This window comes from Ciconia boyciana, chromosome 3, assembly GCF_034638445.1.
Source record: "Ciconia boyciana chromosome 3, ASM3463844v1, whole genome shotgun sequence".
NCBI lineage: Eukaryota > Metazoa > Chordata > Aves > Ciconiiformes > Ciconiidae > Ciconia > Ciconia boyciana.
In genome coordinates, this window is record NC_132936.1 from 66483723 (window position 1) to 66503070 (window position 19348).

The 19348-nt window shown below is 35.6% G+C and overlaps 1 protein-coding gene across 11 annotated transcripts in view; it reads right to left on the bottom strand.

The window, feature by feature from the left end:
• The window catches only part of REPS1 (RALBP1 associated Eps domain containing 1), a 70896-nt gene that overhangs the window by 5003 nt on the left and 46545 nt on the right, over positions 1-19348 (bottom strand). For 3 of the 11 annotated variants that reach the window (XM_072855963.1, XM_072855961.1, XM_072855957.1), the window contains exons 10-18: positions 15418-15498; positions 12226-12313; positions 11273-11374; positions 7079-7151; positions 4733-4851; positions 3913-3977; positions 2600-2785; positions 1046-1141; positions 259-407 (exon numbers count right to left, since the gene is read on the bottom strand). In XM_072855963.1, the coding sequence (XP_072712064.1) occupies positions 259-407; positions 1046-1141; positions 2600-2785; positions 3913-3977; positions 4733-4851; positions 7079-7151; positions 11273-11374; positions 12226-12313; positions 15418-15498 (959 nt within the window). The remainder of the gene's footprint in view (positions 1-258; positions 408-1045; positions 1142-2599; positions 2786-3912; positions 3978-4732; positions 4852-7078; positions 7152-11272; positions 11375-12225; positions 12314-15417; positions 15499-19348) is intronic. The other 8 variants (XM_072855967.1, XM_072855966.1, XM_072855965.1 and 5 more) reach the window with 4 other exon arrangements.

Sequence of the window (19348 nt, forward strand, 5' to 3'; positions counted from 1 at the left end):
TGCAGAAGTTAAAAGAGTTCACACTCCAAAATTCAAGATCTCTAAAAGGTGTCTCAATAGTAGAGGCTATGGGATGATCTTGTTTAAAAACCAATAACCTTTAAACTAATCTAATTAATCTAATTCTAATTAATTCTAATTAAATTAATCTAATTCAAACACATTGAAATGGTTTGCAACGCCTAGAACTGAAAGCGTGTATTCTGTTTAAATGTAAACTTTCCAGTAACAGATGTATTTATACACTTCTTGGGTTACCTAGGAATAGATGGCTGTGAAGCAAGAACAGCAGCTATGACACCTGTTTTCTGTGTATGTTCCTCAGCTTCAGGTCTTAGCTCATCTTCTGATTTTAATCTTCTGCGAATAGGCTTTGGTGGTGGAGCGAGTGGGGTAGTGCCTTTACCCTGAGGAGGAAAGCACAGCCTATTAATTCTCACAAACTGCATTTTACTTGGTAAAATGTAATAAAATAACCTGGTAATTTGTTTGTGTTACATATTCTTAAAACCAGTTCCTGAGCTAACTGAATTTACAACCTATCAGATATTTTCTGATGGACATCTAGCTGCATTCTCATATGGAATATCTCTGTGGAAAAAAACCTAAGTACTAAATCCTACCCCTTGGTGACAGGGCAGTAAGTTGCTACACACTGACAAAGAACTGTGCAAGGAGAAACACCGTGGTACAACTGACAATTGCAAATACACAACATCTCAGAGAATGCTCTCCCCCCAGTAATTATGTGTCTGGAACAAAAAAAAAGCTACTGTTAACCAAGTTCTGCATGAAAAGTTTTGCTGTGTTTCAAAAATTTGAACACTTACAAGTATCTTAATTTTCTGCTATCTTGAGAATAAAGCTAATCATGAACACCTGATGCAAAAATTCACTATACACGTGCCTATTTCAAGCACATATTGGACCTAAGAAAACTGGGTTCAAGTGGAAGTGTATAAAGTTGCTGCTGCAAATCAAAACAGTTGTATAATTTCATATACATCAGACAACCGCACTCTCCTTCCAAGTGTACTTTGCATACCGCACTAGCGGGGACATTAGCAGGTGCTTTGTCTTCAACTCTTCCATCTGCTTTGGCAACTCTAAGAGAACTTGCAGAATCTGAGGGCTTTTCAACCTAAAGGGATATAAACTATATTTAGAAAACTACTTCTTAACAAATATTTCATTCAGCAACAGTTGGAATAAATAGAAGTATGCTGTGTTTCTGATACATGAATACGGTTTACACCTAAAATTCCAGTTCAAGTCTCCTTTAGAAGCACAGGCTGGAATACAACAACAATACCTGCTTTGGAGCAAAACCATCTAAAACTATCTTGGTCACAAACATTGTTTTGGCCTGAGAGCAGCTTACAGAAGAGGCACATAGTAAAAAGCTGTACTTCCAGAATCAATAGTCAGACCTGTCTTTTGATACAGAAATTAAGATTCAATACAGAATCTAAAATCACTATGAAAAAAAGACAAAATAGTTACTTGAAAGTAGTCTGCTCTCAAGCATTGTACTCTGGATGTTGGAAGACCTCTAAACAAAGTCAAATCCCCAATGTTATGAAGCACTGTATAGTACAACAGAGGCTGTAGCCTGATGATAAACTGATACAGCTGTTTCTGCTATTATATTACCACCATTATCTATTTGTTACTGCCAAAGGTTAATCCCCCCAATGGAACACAATGCAACTGTTCCCCATCTGCTTCAATGCGAAACAATCAGCAAGCTTAACTTAAGCAGTTTTCAGTGGCAGCTTAAGCTAACATAGCTGATTTTGCAATGAGGTACATGGAGAGCGCTCAAATGGTTCTACCTCATTAACCTTCCTGATTAAGGGAAGCAAAAACATGCTGCTGATAGTTGGGAGAACTTTAAAGCACCACAGGTACTTTTGCAACTGAGGATGCAGAAGTGCCCCAGAGAACTTACAGTCTGGATGAAGGCTACAAGTTATGAAAGGAAAACATGAAGTAATTCATGTAATAGCAGTAAGCCATTATGACATTAATAGGAATAAACCCTGAGGCTTCCAAACTTACAAAGGACTTGTCCTATGTTTGTAGTAGGAAACAAGGTTTTGTAAACATCTCTAACGATCTATTATAGAAGGATGCCACAGCTCTATTCACTTTAGGTGTTTGTCCAACAGCTTTGAACAAAACCAAATTACTGGAGTTTTAGCAGATGTTTACGATACTTGACAGTCATCTCATTTATTAAGACAGACTACTTTAAAACTTACCAGTAAGTCATTTGGAAGGCTGGCAAGAGTGAGCAGAAGAAAAGTTTTGTCTGTGCTAAGTCTTAAATGCGCCAACACAATTAGTTTGTGCACATATACGCTAATAAGTACGAAATCTTTTAAATTACAATCAAGAACTGAGAAAAGAAATTCTTCTGCTTAGCTGTTTGGCAGTTACTAAATGAGTGTAGCAGTGTCTAGTGTAATTGCTTTCTAGCAATGGATTGGGACACCATAAAAACCCCACTGAGTTCAAACAGCAGAAGTAGGCTTTAACAGAGTCTCATAACTGTTGGTGGTATTAAGCAATTGAGAAGATCTTCACTTCTGCTCACCTGCAAGACTTCTGAGTGTGTTTCAATTTCATCTTCCTCCTCTTTGTTTACACCTGAAACAGCAAATGCCTCAAACTGGCTGAAGTCTGCAAAATTTGGCTGTTCTGGTATTTGTTGAGGTGAGGTACCAGTATGAGCTATTAGGCCTTCAGCATCTACTGGGCGATGCACATGAGGACCTGCACCCTGCAACAAAATAACAAAAATTTTTAGTGACATTGTTCTTAACATAGTTATTTGAATAACTATGTTAAGCCAAATAACTATGTTAATGCCAAACAACAGTTTGTGACAGAACGTTAAAGATTATTTTCCTTTTTAGTGGACAAAAATTTATGCCCTGTCAGTAGGACAAAGTACATCTCATCCAAGACACAGACACACCACTCTGTGTTTATAAAAATAGAGAAATATTAAGAGAAAAGGAAGTTCAATCAAATGTGCTATTATTCAGAGAATGAGACCAAAGATGTATGCACTGTAGGACTATCTAGACTCATCGGACAGTAGATGTTTCTGCTGTAACACAGTCCAGCTTGGCTCTGTCAGGCTTGATACAGATTTTTAGTCTAGTTCCATAAGGAAACATGCTTATGTGATCACACTGTACCCTCTTTCCTTGCAGATGATTTCTAGATCCATTGACTGACTTCAATTGCTGGTAACTCAGATTCTAACAAGTAGCTGCTGCTGAAAAACAACTGAAAAGCAATTTTATCTGTCCTGTGTCAGATCTGCACAGCAGTTGAAGGATTCAGCTGGTTGAGACAAAGAAAAAACAACTTTTCCAGGATTTGTTTTCTACCCAATCAGCTAACTGAACTGACTCAGACCAGGACTCCAAAGATCACTAAGTCTATGACAAAGGAAGAAGTGGGATCACTCCTTTTGGCAGCAGGCATGTTATGTAAAACTACACCCTGTGCCAGACACGGACGGAAGACAAACACTTATTTTGCAAAACTTTGAAAGATTGCTCTCACAGTCTGTGTTATGCCCTATTAGCTATACAAGGACAGCTAAAGAAATGTGAAAGTGTAACTTTCCTCTCTTTCCTACAACTCAGAGCTCCAGAGCCACTCATTCCTCCTCAATCTCTACTTTAATTCCTTCCCATGGTTCCACCAGAAACAATTCTTTATTCAGGAAAGGCTAACATTTGGCTATAGTCTAGGTTTTGCCACGATTCACATCCTGGAGGTTTCAAAAAATACCAAGCAATACTACTCATTTTAGAGATAAGTTAAAATTCAGAGTTAGATAAAAATTATGCACCAAGTTAGAGTATGATTTTTCAAAAGTGACAACATCACCTGTGAAGGCTGTGGTCTTGGAGGCACTGCAGGGGGATAGGCAACAACTCCAGCCTGTTGCTGTCCTGTAAAAGAGGCATCGCATTTGGCCAAGATTTGTTACTCTTCACATTACAGTGCTATCTAATTTTTTGACTTGTCAACGTGAAAAAAATCCTGCATTTTGCCTACATATTAACCTATCACGTTGAGGACCGTAATTGTAACGTCATCTCCTTTCAAATGTCCAAGCAGATAAAACAAGGAATCAGAACATGGATCTTGTCCTTTGTTCCAGTTCACAGTACAGACACGGTCATATTTTTCTGATCTTAGTCTTTTTTTTTTACCCTCATTATACACTCTTAACATTTTCTCATACTTCGTGATCCTGAATTGAAAAGTACTGACAAGTCAGAAATACAATAAAAACCCTTAAGCAAAGCATCAGAAGTGACCTTTAATCATTTCCTCTGAAGTGAAATACTTAACACCTGTGTCTAATACACCTGATAGCAAAAGACCTCCTCTTGAAAATTTACTGGCAGATGCAATTCATTGCATGTGGGTACACTACCAAAATTATACTTCCTGACTTTGCTTCCCATGTTAATCTAAAGGACTATAATGCCAGCATTCAGAATTTACTTCTAAATTATCTAAGCAAAGTGGGGTACAAATTTTAATACAAACAGGAAGAGTGACAACATTTTCAGCTTTTTCATTCAGAAGCAGTGTTTTAAAAACACACTCTAAATCTTTATTCAGAGAAAAAAAAATTGTCTGCTTCAGGAATATATGTGCTGAAAAATCATATACACTAGGCACACAGTATATCTACCTGGCGTAACTGAAAAGGATCTGTTCATATCTAAAGATGATGATCGAGAATGAGAAGGGTGAGGCCTTGGAGGGGGTGGCGGTGGCGCAGTGTTATCTGGAGATGTTCCTGAATGTGATCTGCAAAACATAAGCTTGTTATATGCAAAACATAAGTGATTTTAGGCAGCTACAACAGAACTAAAATTCAAAAGTATGCAATTAAAAAAATTAAGTTTGACAGATGGAAAAGAGCCCAATTGCCATTGATTTTGAAGACTGTAAAATCAGTTTTAAACTTCTGTTATTCTTTGATTTCACAATTGTTTTCATATTTTTATTTACTTAAATTTCCATTATCCAAATTATTCTTATATTACCACAAATAATTTATCTTTGGGAAACCAACAGCTTGATACACATCCCAAACAATCATAGTTCAGGAACAGAGAATCCTAAATATGGTAATTCCATCCAGATGGTAGTCACTATAATTTGCAAAGTATGTAAGATGTAGTCAACATCCTGATTAGGTTTTAAATGGGTTAAGTTCAATGTCACTGAAGAAGAATATTAAGTTTCTGTTGGACCTGCCTCCAGGTATATCAAGCTTAAGGATATATCTCAGTGTACAAGGTAGCTATTTAATTCTCTGCCTGAAATTTTCCAGATCTATATACTCTGTAGCATCTTCAGAAATCTTAACTCATTCTTAGGTAGGATCACCATCTAGTGGATACCTGTTGTAAGTTCATCAAGCACACATGCAGAAAGGATAGAAGGATGAAGTACTGCACTAAGTGCCATTTAAGTGGGATTTATTGTATACAAAATTTTTGTACAAGTTCCCTTTAAAAACAGCTTGCAGAAACTTCTTAACTAGTCCAGTTTGAGCAAGACAGATTTACTGAATCATTGACATGAGTAAGGCTACTGTTTTATTCAAGATATAAAACTAGGAAAGGTAAGAGATACCCAAGTTTCACACAAAACCTGAAATTCCTGAATGTGTAAGTCCAGAGAGAAAAATGAGTTATCACAATAGAAAAATCTGCTTCCTTAGTATACTCTCCAGGACAATGCTTCTGTAACAGTGCGTAACCCTCCAGGTGATGAAATACAAATCTAATTACACTGACTCCTAGGGTCATCCCTCTAGCTAGTCTAGTATAAAAGGCACAAGTAGGATAAAAAAGGGAGAAAGTGGTTTAAGGACACTCCTGAAGTATCATTATCTGACATAGCCTTGTCAGTTTTTGCTTTCTGAAAATACAAAAAGTATTCTGGACTAATCATAGGGTTAAGGACAACGTCATCTCTATAGATAAAGTTGCAATTGGTAGAAGAGATACCAGTGAAAGGAAGTAAAAGAGGAAGTGTGAGAAAAATTTCCTGGGTGGACACGGCCAGAATTGCCCGATCTGGACAGGAGCTATCTGTGCCATAAAGCGGCAACTCATCAGAAAGCTTGACTCATCTACACAAGTTCAGCAAGAGAACCCAACCCAAAAACAGAGATGAAAATAACATGTTGAAACCATCATGTTGATAGTGCAAAAACATACATAGAAGCAGGACAATCAGATTTGTCATTAAGTAACAATGGAGGAAAGGAGTTTCCAAGCTGCTGTACTGAAAGGTAATTGCAAATCTTTCTTTGCTATTGAAGTCACCCTAATTATTTTTGTTTTGCAACTTACCTCTGAAACTGATTGTAAGATGGTTAATGGTGTAGCTGGTTTTTAATCCTATTCAGGCAGATTTAATGGCAACAATTAGCACCAGCTAGTACAGCACATTCTCTTATGTCAAACGATGCAGTTGTTGGTTATCTGCTTGCATAGCTTCCTCCAGTCCCTTAATTTATGGTGGGCCTATGACTGCCCTTAATTTTATAAAAACCCATTATTAAAAGAGATTGAGTTACTGCCGTGATATTTCTAATTTGTGTTTTATTCTTCTTTTATGCTACAAAGTCACATGGTCCTTCTCCATTAATACCTAATGGATATTTTTAAAAATACAAAAAATTGGTTTCAAGTAACATCATGATCTGTGCATACATCCCTTTGTGTTTAAGGAGAAAGTCTTTATCAGATTTCTGACTGAACGTGGAGTTTCATTTGATTGGCCAATCCCAAACAACTTTTTCGACTACTTTATTTTTTGAATTTTCACTTTACATATTAACAGGAACAGCATACATTGTTAATGCATTAGAAACAGACTGCCTCCAGGTTCCCAAGTGTTAAAGTTAAGAATCTCTTCAGCCATAATTTTACAAGCTAGTTGTCAGAACAACCAGAAGCTCAAAATAGGCTTCTCTAAACACCTTTTATTTAATTTTTTCAGTTGCTACTCTACTGACCGTTGCCGCGTTACAGTGCTTCCAATTTGCTCTGGATCTGAAGTATAAGAGTCCGAACTGCTGTAACCATCTGCTGGTAAGAGAAAGTACAAAGTTTCATATTTGTTTTGCATCATTAATATACCCTAACACATATAGGCAATATAAAATTTCAAATATCCTTTTTTTTTTTTTTAAAAAAGGTTTATGTCCTTGTATTGCTTCCCTGTAAGGTATCATCTGGGCAGGATTCAAAATCCTTGAGTCTGAATAACTGAAGGATCCAATACAAACCAACTCCCCTCACCCAATACTACGAGTTGTTGGTTACTACTGGGATGTACTGAAGAATAAACAATGACAATAATGTTGTATTTAAAATACAAAATGTAAAAGTTTCATAAGCAGTAATTTTTAAACACTTGACATTCTATCACGTCAACAATCTAGTCAACAAGAGTAAGGGACATCCAAGAAAAAAAAAGTGCAAGAAGTAGGACATGCTTGATTTTAGAAGTGCTGAAGGATTGTCACCAGCCTTGGAAGTCACAAAAAGGAAAAAGATACGTACAGTACACAGATGAACTCAGTAGCTTTGCTACTACTGTAAATTCTGTACCTTCAAGGCTGGCAGTCAGCTCTGTTTTGGACTAAGTCTTTTTAAAAGCTTTCAGCATTTGGTTAAGGCAACCTATAAAAACGAAAGATGCTATTACAGCATCACGTAGACAGTTTCCTTAAGGACACCCTTACCCTTAAAAGCTATGCAAAGCTTGAGGCTTTTTCCCCAGAAATGAGGAGTCTCACCAAAATGACAAGATTTGTGTGGAATGAATGTAGACAGAAAAATGGCTCTCAGAATAATTTATCACAAGGGATGATTCCAGAGTACCTGGTAAAGCACAATTCAAGGTGGAAAGTCACTGGAGCAATGAAACTCACCAGATTAGTTATCAGTAAAGAGGAAAATTCTACTCAAGAACATCAAGATTTTTTTGTGAATTACCCAGTCTCAAAGGATTACTTTAACCTCCTAGGACACCAAAGTTTTCATAAGTGTTAAGACACATCAACCAGGACCCAGAGACGAGAATCCTGCAGAGATTACTTTCCTGTTCAGCAAGGCACATTCTTACCTGTACTTCCCCCCCCCCTCCTCCTTAAAACTGCAGCTACCTAGTGAAGCTGGGTGCAGCTATCTAGTGAAGTTGGCTTGAGACCTTTACCATGTGCAGTCAGCTGAGGAATACCTTATTTCAAGTTAATTTCAGATTAGAAGTAATTTTGCAGGTTTACAGGTGTGTCTATTCAATGAGGTCTACAGAGAATTTAAAAATGATATCTACATACACATTCTTTAAAAAAAGAAACAGAAATGGCTACCATGAGATGACATTTAAGTTTTCAAGGATCAAGTGAGAAAATTAAGGTTTAAGCAGAAGTAGGTTATACAGTGAATGAAATTATCTCTCTCCAATCCAAACACCTCTAGTAATGGGTGTATTTCTCAAGCCATTCAGGATGTAATATAACCTAGTCAAACAAGAATTCATGTAATCACACTTCTAAAGAGGAAAAAGTAAGTCCTTCTGGACCAGAAATTTTTACATAATTTCAGTACAAAACTACTGGGTTTACAATGATAATAGAAGAAGTATTTCTAAAACAATTTCAAAGACATTTGGACAGTAAACAATTTCAATGGTTATATAATGCAAAGGATGGTAACTTAGCAAATGTAATCTTCATACTGCACCAGTATTGGCTAATCCAAACTCATGAGTTTGAACACAATTGTAAAACTAACAGAATCCTTTTTCAGTATTTCCAGTAACGTAAACATGATAGTCAGGTAAAGTTCCTGTTATGAAGGATATAGACACTTTTGCAATGTTATTTTTGTCCTCAAGGGAGGTTTCGACTTTTCAATGTTAGTTATACAAATTAGTCTCCAGCTTTGTATTTCATTATGAAGGAAGGTAATTTAGATTAACCTTACCTTATGATTGCAGTATTCATGATCTTGTTTACATCATTTAGCAAGAGTTTAAAATAACATATTCACAAAGTTGTCCTTAATGACATATGGAAATAGCATGTTGCTTTAAAGTTAAAACAATCTGGGAAAACAGCAGTTATTTTTGCTGCTTTTATTTTTACTTGCATAATAACATTTCAACACTGTGGGTGTCCAGCAATCAGAAGAACTATTGATTAACTTGTCCAGTTATCGCTTTCTGAGGTTATAGATCTTCCCTCCTTTGTTCCAAATCACACAGCTTGCACAGAAAGACAATTGTGCAGTGCTTATGCCTACTGACTTCTTTCTTATCTCATGCAATGGAAAAGTTTGTCCCTGCTTCCTGGCTTTGGTCTGAGCTGCTATTTACAAATTCTTAAGTTCCAAGCTGAACTGCTGTTGATGTAAAGCATGGAAAATAAAGACAAAATGCTAATTTCTCAACATCAAGATGATGCTTATAAATCTCCATTGGTTCTCAGTCCAAATACTATTTTAATATATTGATCCATGAACGGTAGACTATAAGTAGTAAAATAATTAACCTGCATCTAAATTTTGATCAATAAAACACTAAGAAATCTGTACTCTTCTGTACAATGCAGAAAAAAGCATGTGAACCTATGAACAAAATATTCTAGAAGAAATGTTCTTAAGAATATCCATTTATGAAACTGCACTTCCAAAACAGCAATATAAAAAACACTTAGAAAACACTAGAGCAAACACTGAAAAATGAGTCCAGCCCAATAACTCAAGGAAGCACACTATAGACATTGTCACTGATTTAGCACAGAAGGTGCTCAGATACACTATTAAAGTATGACACTGAAGATCATTAAGAAATGTAATTACCAAGACAGCAATTCTGCACAAAAAAAAATCCTGTTAGATGTATAGTGGTTTTTTAAGCATCAGAAATTAATTTTCTAGAGTTAGCTTGTATTAAACAATTTCTTCAGGATTCACCTGAAAGGTGTTAACAATCCAAATCATTTACAATATTGACAAGAACCATTTCTTCAGAAAAAGGATGGGCGACTCACGATAACTACAGTGTGAGGTGCTACGGGGTGGCTTTATGTTACACTGCAATGAGGTTTGTTTTATTTCACTACATTCTTCCTCTGAGGGAAGAATACTACTTGGTATAATTACAGTTACAGGCTCTTTATCAAAGGTTAAGCTATACTTGGATAATGAAAAAGGAGTACAGAAGGGCTCTCCAAACTTAGATCCTGCATATAGTAGTAGTTTCCCCACTAAAAGACCACGTTTGTTCATTCTTTCTTTTGCATCAAAAGACTACCTAGTAAAAACAGAGCTCTGCTTGAAAAGACAGACAGGCTCAAGATGTTGCTCAGAACAAACAGTGCCACTGAAACAGTGTTCATGAGGAAAACAAAACACATAGCAAAGAGGCAGCTTCTAAATTACTCCTGTGCTACAAATCAACCAAAATACTTCTGTCTTAGTACTGCACAGCAAAGGACTCAAAAGTAATGAGTTCTTCAAACCTTATTTTTACTGAAGAAAAGTTCCCAGCTTGAACATGACAAAAAAATTCTCAGAAACAGACTCCAGAGATTCATTCAGGCTACATATAATCTGGGACCTCTCTTTATATTAGAGAAGTAGACTAATCAAACCAAAATAATGCAAAATGTTTTGGACACGGGAGATACTGAAAATCAAAAAGGCTATTAGAAGCAAATAAAACACTTGGAAAGCTGTACCTAAAAAAGAAATCTAGAAGTTTATCACATTTTCTTAGTAGCTAAACCAGCTAAGTGCCTGAAAATTTTGTGGTCAACAAGTTTTCACTCTTCAGAAAACATGTTGTTACATGGTTCTGAGGAAGCAGAATCAAATGCTTCTTAGTCAATTCCACTTTCCATAATTTCCATTTCCCATCCTAAGATTAAAAGAGAAAATAGGAAGATGGAAGAGAGCTGACAAAAATGAACTTTTTTTGAACACATATGGCAGGAAAACATCTCCAGTAATACCAGCAGAACTTTCTTAATTACTGCTTCTAATATATACTTAATATCAGAAATGTCTCTATTCTTGGGATAAGTTTATCTCATTTCAGAACTGCTGTTATCTACCAGGTTTTCATTCACTGAAGAATATATCAGATCTAAATTTTGCATTACATAAAAAATGAGATCAGAAAGTACTTTCATACTTACTAACTGTATTTCCAGCTGTAAATTTTACAGATGAACTAATTTTGTTTTCTTCTGGGAGATCAGGTGGTTTCACAAGTAGTGGGCTAGTAGGGTTAGCATGATCTAGATGGAAAAACAAGCCTAATGAACAAATGTATTCAAACTAGCCTTTACTTCTGATGCCAAAGCTTTACATTAGTTTTCTGCCCTTATCTGAAGTGCCGCACTCAAGACAAATTGTTATATTTTAACCCTTTTGGTGTATGAATTAATTTAACTTTGAAGTTTTACATTGTAATAGAGTTACTTCTGTTTCTCAGTGTTAAGAGAGTTAGGAATCTTTACCTATTTACAAGGCTAAGGGAATTTTAAAAGAAATGTGTTGTGAATACTTGTTTATTCTCATATGCTGAAGATTGCGCATGAGTTACATGACTTTAGGAAATATTGGCATATTGGGACACACATGTAAATTGAAACTCCACTGTTCCTCAAGGAAAGTTATCAAACTACCTTGCTTATTTTTGACCCGAGTATTAAAAAAAGAAAAAAAATAAAAAGGCCTGCCAATACTCCCAAATGCTGTCAAGTTTCAAAATGATAAACTTGGTATTTCTGACCACAGTAGAACAACCTTTATCAATGCAGGCTATGTTCTCCATCTTCACAGTATCCTTCAGTATTTAATAAGGAAACCTAGACATTCCCTTGGAGGCCCAAATCAAATTTACATCATGATGCTCCTGAACTACTCCAAGCAATGATCTCCTGTACGTGGTGAAATCCTCACCCTAGCAAAAGGCCCTGCACCTATCTGAACAGTACTCTGATTCTTAATTCAGAGAATCTCATTAATTATGCTGGTTACAAGTGCAGATATATTCATCTAAGGAGAAGAAGTCAGCACTTTTAAGGAAGCAAAGCCAATTCTAATTTTACAAAACTTCCCTCATTAGCAAGAGAAAATAGCCTACCACTTCCAGTTCTTTTAAGCTCCATTTCCTGCATGTGGATTTTGCTTGGAGTCATTCTTATGGGAACTGGGTGCACAATTGCAGTGTCCTGTGGAGGAGATGAGAGTTAAGTGATGTTAATTTAGTTTTAAATTGTTCTATTAAGAGTCTCCGACACCATGGCAAAATGCCATTTCTAAACAAAATTTCATAAATATAATTTTTTTACACAGTTCCAGGGAATTGAATATACCCATAAAACCAAAGCTCTATAAGCTGAAGTTTCTCTAACTATTTATAAGGTGTAACCTTAGCATACTACTTTAAAAGTGCACTAGAAATGTTTCTATAGATTACTGTATTGTAAATAGGACCTGAATTTTACCAGCTTTCCACCATTTTTGGCATACCAGATTTCTGTCAGTCAAGCGCATCTTCAAAAGAACAAAAAACCAACAAACAAAAAACCAAAAAACAAACCCCCCAACTTCAAAACCCCACTCCTCAGCTTTACTTACGATGCCTCAGAAAGTTATGGCCTCTTTAAATAGTATGAGTAATTCTTTATAAAATAGGTACTTTATAGTAGTTTAAAACAAATGGTTTCAGAAACCTTTAAAATAGTAAAAACTTCTAAACTTTAGTATAATAAACCCTACGGAATATAACTTTAGATAGATGTTGACCTTACACTTACAAATTTCTTTGTAGTTCAGACAACAGACTCCCATTTTAATGTACTTTATAGACAGTCCTTTCCATTTAGTTTGGAGACTGAGTGTGGATAGCTTAAAAAAAATCTCAAGACTTTTATGTTTGTTCACAAGGAACCTAAAAATATGGACATAGCTGTTTGAGGTTTTTTTACTGTCACCTATATTCAGAATATATGAATGGGTAGTTCAATGACAGCACAAAAAAGAGTTTTCCATATTATATTCTGTCCCTAGAAATAAGAAGTTTCAAAGCTACCCTTGTATCAGAAATCTGTTCTGACTACTCAAGTAGATCAATTTCACCAAGCATAATACATTTACATTAATATTTTCTAAAACTGTTTAAACTGACTTGCACTACTCTTGTTGCAAATATAAGCTTTTTAAAACCACTTTCTAGTCACAGCTCAAACACTCTTGTCGCATCAGGCTCTTACGAATAGTTATCACTTTAAAATATGTTGCACTTCCCCCCCCCCCCCCCCCCCGTAATGGGATTATCATGCAAAGATCACTCTTGCTGTAGCTACATCAGTCCCCTGCTGTAATCTAATGTGCAGCTACTACAAAAATCATGTCTCAAATAGTTAAATGGATTGTTATATAATGTATTAATTCAGATCATGAATCTAATTTTACACAAAGCAACTTAACATGTTACCAACTTTCACTTATAATAGGCAAATTATGTTCCTATACCTGTGGATGAATGTACTGTTTAACTCCTTCCGCTTATCTTTTACAGCCAAAGCAGCTGCTTTTCCAACAACAACAGAAAAGAAGTAGTCTTTGAATTTACTCTAGTTAGTTATTAACAACTGCTCGAAAAAGCCAATTCTCTCCTTTGGGAAAGCAGTTGTTCAACAAATCAGTCCTATGCATCACTACTGAGACTGCTAAAATAAGAAGTCTGCACACTGACACTGAAAATTTCCTGTCATTTGTTCTTATTTTCATATGAAAATAAACACTCTGAAGTATCTATTCCCAAAGTCTGTTACCTTAGCAAGCAAAGATGCTCACCATTCTTTAAAATTTTTCTCAACTACAAGCATTGTAAGAAAATGACTCAAGAATGTGATCTCCCAGTGTATTTTTTGTATTTCTATTGAATTTATGTTTATACACACATGCATACACACACAAACATATATATGGCTATATATGAGTCTTCCATAATTATCACTGTTCCACTTTTTAGATTATCAACATATGGAAAAAACATCAAACTTCAGATTTCTGTCATTTACTAATTATGTGTAAAAATAAATTACTATCTTATTGTGGAAACAAGACAGTGATAGCTCTCTATGTCAAGCAATTATACACAGTAAGAAACAACTATAAGCTGATTTGCATCATGTTTACTTAATTAAAACATAAAAATACAGTACATTTAAACCAAAAAAGTCTCTCTCAGATGAAAAAGGGGTGGTTTTCACTTTAAGTATGACATTTTCATTTGTTTTGAATGTTTACTAAGGGCAATTCTGAGCACAGGGAACCCTGCACTTTGAATTCTAGCTTCCAGCATCTAGAAATACTATTTCCACATAAATAGCAGTGTTAACTCAGAGTGGAGCACTGATGTATTTAAAAATATATGTATATTTATGTATTATATCTTTTCAGAAGTGACCTGTTTAATGCTAAAAGCAGTTATATGTGTATTATGTACATCTATTATATTCTGTTATATAATCAAGTGCACACTAATTAATTAAATTGGTAATTAAAGTGGACGCTAACAGTGGTAATTAAATCTGTAAGAAAAGCAGGATGAAAGCAGCAGCTAAATACTGAAGTAATTTTAATGCATTTCAGAACTGCTTCAATGTCACATGCTGTGAAGTTTAAAACCAGCAGAACTTGAAACACTGTAGTGAATTTCTGGCTCCCAAACTTGGCAAGACATTTAACTACATAAGCCTTCAGAGCACTCCTCACTGAGTAGAGCATTAGAACAGCAGAGGTTTAGCTGGAGAAATACTAAAAGCCTTATTAATAAGTAACTTAGTGAAAACATTAGGAGTATGAAATACCACACCCATTAAAGCCCAGTAGTTTTTTCAGTGAAGCTGGCATTGTCAGCTCGTAAGAGTTTGTGCAAATCAAGCTCTGCAACTTGAAAAAAACAAAACAATATTGAGGACAAAATCTAAAACGGGACTGGTTTATCACTAGCAGGGGCCCTTGTGTTAACTTATAAATATTTTCAAAAAACCATTATGTTTAAATACTTTGTGTAATACAGGGTTTGATAGCAATGTTGTATTACATCAAAATCAAGGGGAAAAGAACGTTCTTTGCACTCAGATCTTAAACATGAGCAGTACTAGAAAATTTATATCCCTAAAATAAGCAAAAAAATTAAGAAGCCTGCCACCATTCCCCAAAAAGCAGTCCATGGAATCATGCATAACAGCTAAATACAATGAATGGAAATTCAGTGTTAATAAAATTAATTTCAAACAAGCAAGCTAAGTGATTGACTTACAGGATCAGCTGGTGCAATGTTAGAATCAAATTGGGTCAGAGTTTGTGAGCTTGAAGAGCGTTCGCTAAATGTCTCCCACTGCTGAACAGACAGAGGAGAGAAGTCAGCATGATGAGAAAGATGGGAGTAAAAGATCACTGAGGAGATTTAGCATAGTAGTTCGGAGGTTGCACTGGAAAGTACTATATTTGCACTGGACAGTACTTGACTTGGAAAGCACACTAACACACATTAAGTATTTCTATTTCAGTCTGAGATTGTTGTGCAACCAAGTTTGTAATCTGTCAATATTAATCTCTACATTTACATTTCATAATGAAGGTACAGGTGCACAGTCAACATGGAAGTACCTTCAGAGTTCATGTTTGCCAATGAAAATCATACAAGTAAAAAAACTGGTTAAGCCATTCAAATACTGTAAAGATAATATCAGTGCCACATGTTGTGTGTATTTGTAATTATAAAATCCACAGAAAGGTTCCTCAGCTTTGCAGCTGCCGAGTTTCAAACATATTTTGTAAATGCCGATTTTCTTACAAAATCCCAGACAAATGAACGCTGAGCAGAGTACTCCAATTACACCAGTTCAGCTTGCCAGTGCAACCCCCGAGAAGTGATTCTATGCTGTAAAAGAGTAATTTTACAAGTCTAAATCACTGACAAGGCAAAGAATTAAATTCAAACATACTGTTGATTGCTAAAAGCAAATAAGTCAATCTCTGAACAATTCTATAAGATATAGGCATGCTGTATCAATACACTGTTGTCAAGAGTGCTCATGCTTAGTAAGTCAAGCTACAGCCACAACTGGATCAACAAAGTACCAAAGTACATAAAATTAGTCTGTGATCCAGAAACAAGATTACAAATCACAATAGATATGCTAACTTGTTCTATTTTGGTAAAATAACAAGTAAATATTAACCAAATTTCAAACACTACAACAAAAATTACAAATACAAGATCTTTAGTGCTCAGAAAATTTGACAAAGATTATGTTAGTATAGTTGTGAAAATAAATCAATATTATTGTCCCATCTCTATAGGCAAATCAATGTAAATGATTCCAGAAGATATACAACAAACTATATGGTGTTAGTCAACCTAATCTCATGTGCTCCTCTACACCGAGCTATATTCAGTGAATGGCCTGTACGGGAACCTAGTCTAAAACGGTTATTTCAGAAATAACTCTTTATGGAAATTCCTAAATAACAGTTTTCAATCAGCTGAAATTAAATTCAGAAAAAGATTAACTAAATTTGTAAGTGCTTTCATGCATGGTGCCACTCCCTGTAGAGACAGAGTCTTATCTCCTCATTTCAAACTTTAAATTAAGGCAAAGATTATGGGATGCTGTTCATATGGATTTTTTGGGGTGTTTTTTTTTCTGGTTTTTTTTTTTGTTGTTGTTGGTTTGGGGTTTTGTTTTTTTTTTTTAAACACACAAAACTACCCCCTTTGTGGACAGAATCTAACAAAAACTTTTTCATAAGGATGTAATGTTTCCCTTCCTAACTGCTCTGTCCCACTCCCTATATTAAACAGTTCGTCTCTGTGTCACTCCACCCCTTCATAAAGAGGCAGCATTGCAAGTAGTTTGGAGCTATGCAAACCTGTTGAGTGAGCCAGCTTGTACTAAGTCAGAAACTTAACGGCTAAGTTCTGCCAGCCTTTCCCCTGATTTGGCCTCTTGTATTTACACAGCTGCTCATTTTCATGAAACATGCATTAATAATTATTTTAGGACTACCATTACTCTTTCAAACTTGATTTGACCAGTGACTTCAAAGTTAACAGTGAGACTGGCAAACAGACCATTTGATTACAGAAACATTGCTTCTAAATTTTTCAAAACTTCCATAAAGACATACAGCATCTATGTTATAGTTAAGATCAATGCTAAAATATTTTTTAGAGATGGATGCTGAATTCACCTCCTGTTCTAGTCCTCTGAAGCCAAACTGCAGGACATTTATTACTTGTCCTCAGGCTCCCTAGCTGGGCACAGACAAATGAACACCAACACCTCCTGGCTGCTCTGGGGAATATGCCATTTGTGCTCTATCCTGAAATACTACCAGAAGCTAGTTACTGCTAATTCCCTGGTTAATAGAAAGTTACATATATTAACAATGTACTGGACTGCATCTCAAACTCTGTGCAAGGTTTAAGAGCACTGACAATACAACTGATTTGCTAGAACAAAACTCCTACTAGCTGAAAGGAAAATACTTCTAGACTTGCAAAAATGTTGCAAAAATACTTTCAAAAGGTTAATTACTAGAAACTAAAACTCACAGCAACCTGAACAGTTACTAAAAGAACACCAAGACATTTGAAACAAGGTGTAACAGTTGCAAACTCAAAAGCAAATCTCCATATCTGTGTCAAAGCTAATATGACTGTATGACACTAGATGATTTTCAACAAAAATTTAGTAGGCATTTTTTTTTAAGCTCTCAGAACTTAGTTCTCAGCCTTGAGACTGTATGGAAAAGATGTCTGAAGTGAGAAAGAAGTGAGAAAAGTGAGGAGTGAGGAGATGAGAATGTGAAGTATGTAGTATCCAGAGTTAGGTGGATTTTCATGGTGCTCTTCATTCTGAAGTTTGAGATTGATGCTTTGGTTCATACTTATGAGCTTACAGTAACTGAGCCTGGCAACTGGAGTCTAAAAATCAACTATGAGCTAGACAGAACAGAGTAACCAACAGTTTTGAAACTAACAGGGATGAAACTGCCTGGAAAGGCAGAGATGATCCAAAGATGCATAGCTTTTTCAAGCAATTAATTCGTTGATAGCAGTTATAAGAGGTTCAAAGAGTAAACAATTAGACTGGTGCCTTCAGTAATACCAGAAATTTTTTCATGGCATTAAAACCTTGAGGACTTTGACCTGACTCATGCTGAAAAGAAAATGCTGAGGGAGCAAGAAGCATGCACAGCAATATAGCTGAAAAATCAGAAATTCCTTTATGTTAGAACAAAAAACTCTTAACATTTATTAAATGTTCAACTCTTATTTTAGTATAGTTAGTATATGGTAGTATATTTAGTGTGAGAACTTTTCCAAACCTCTTAAAGTTTTAGGAGATTTTCAGAAAAAAAACCCACATCTGAATGGACAAAGTCAGTTTTGTAAAACAAGATTTTGGCTGACAGTTGTCATTAACTTTGTTCCACTACTGTAATTACCCTATTCAATTGGTTTGAGTTGCATTGGACACTGAAGGAATCTGTTCAATTATGATGCAGCTTACCAAATGATTAGCTTATTAAATCTTTATTGCAAACATGAGGGAATATATCAATGCAAATTTTAACACAGTTGCAGACATTTACAGCTTTTTAGCAACAACTGAACATCTGCTCACCTCCCTCCTAAAACCTACTTTCCTATCAGCAGTCTGTCACTCTGTCAAATAGAACTAAGAATCACTAAATCATTTCCTACATTTTTTATTTGGTAAGGACATCACTGTGAGGCTAGCATTTGCCCTTAAGAGGAACAGCAGACTTTACAAAGTCCTTCCTCCTGAGACAGGAAGAAAATTTCCTCTGCTCCTAACTTTAATCCTAAAAATTTGCTTATTTTCTCTTTCATACTGACTCTCCTTTGGTTTGTCTAAATCTTTTACTACCAATCTTCTGTTCAACTTGAAGTCTAATGAAGAAAGAAGCCAGCTACAAAAAGCTCCTTCAGTAAGAGAAGCAGGTAAGATAATACTCAACTACTGAAAGAACTCTCTTAGATTTTAAAACAAGTTTTAGATTCTTCTTGAGAGTCTCAGATTATTAAATGAAAAGAGTTTTCAAAAAATAATTTCAATACTTTTCACTCCCCCCCCCCCCCAAAAAATACACCTACATCATCTTTGTAGTATGGCTGCGGTCAGGAACTCATTTGAGTCTCTGAAGTAGCTCTTAGA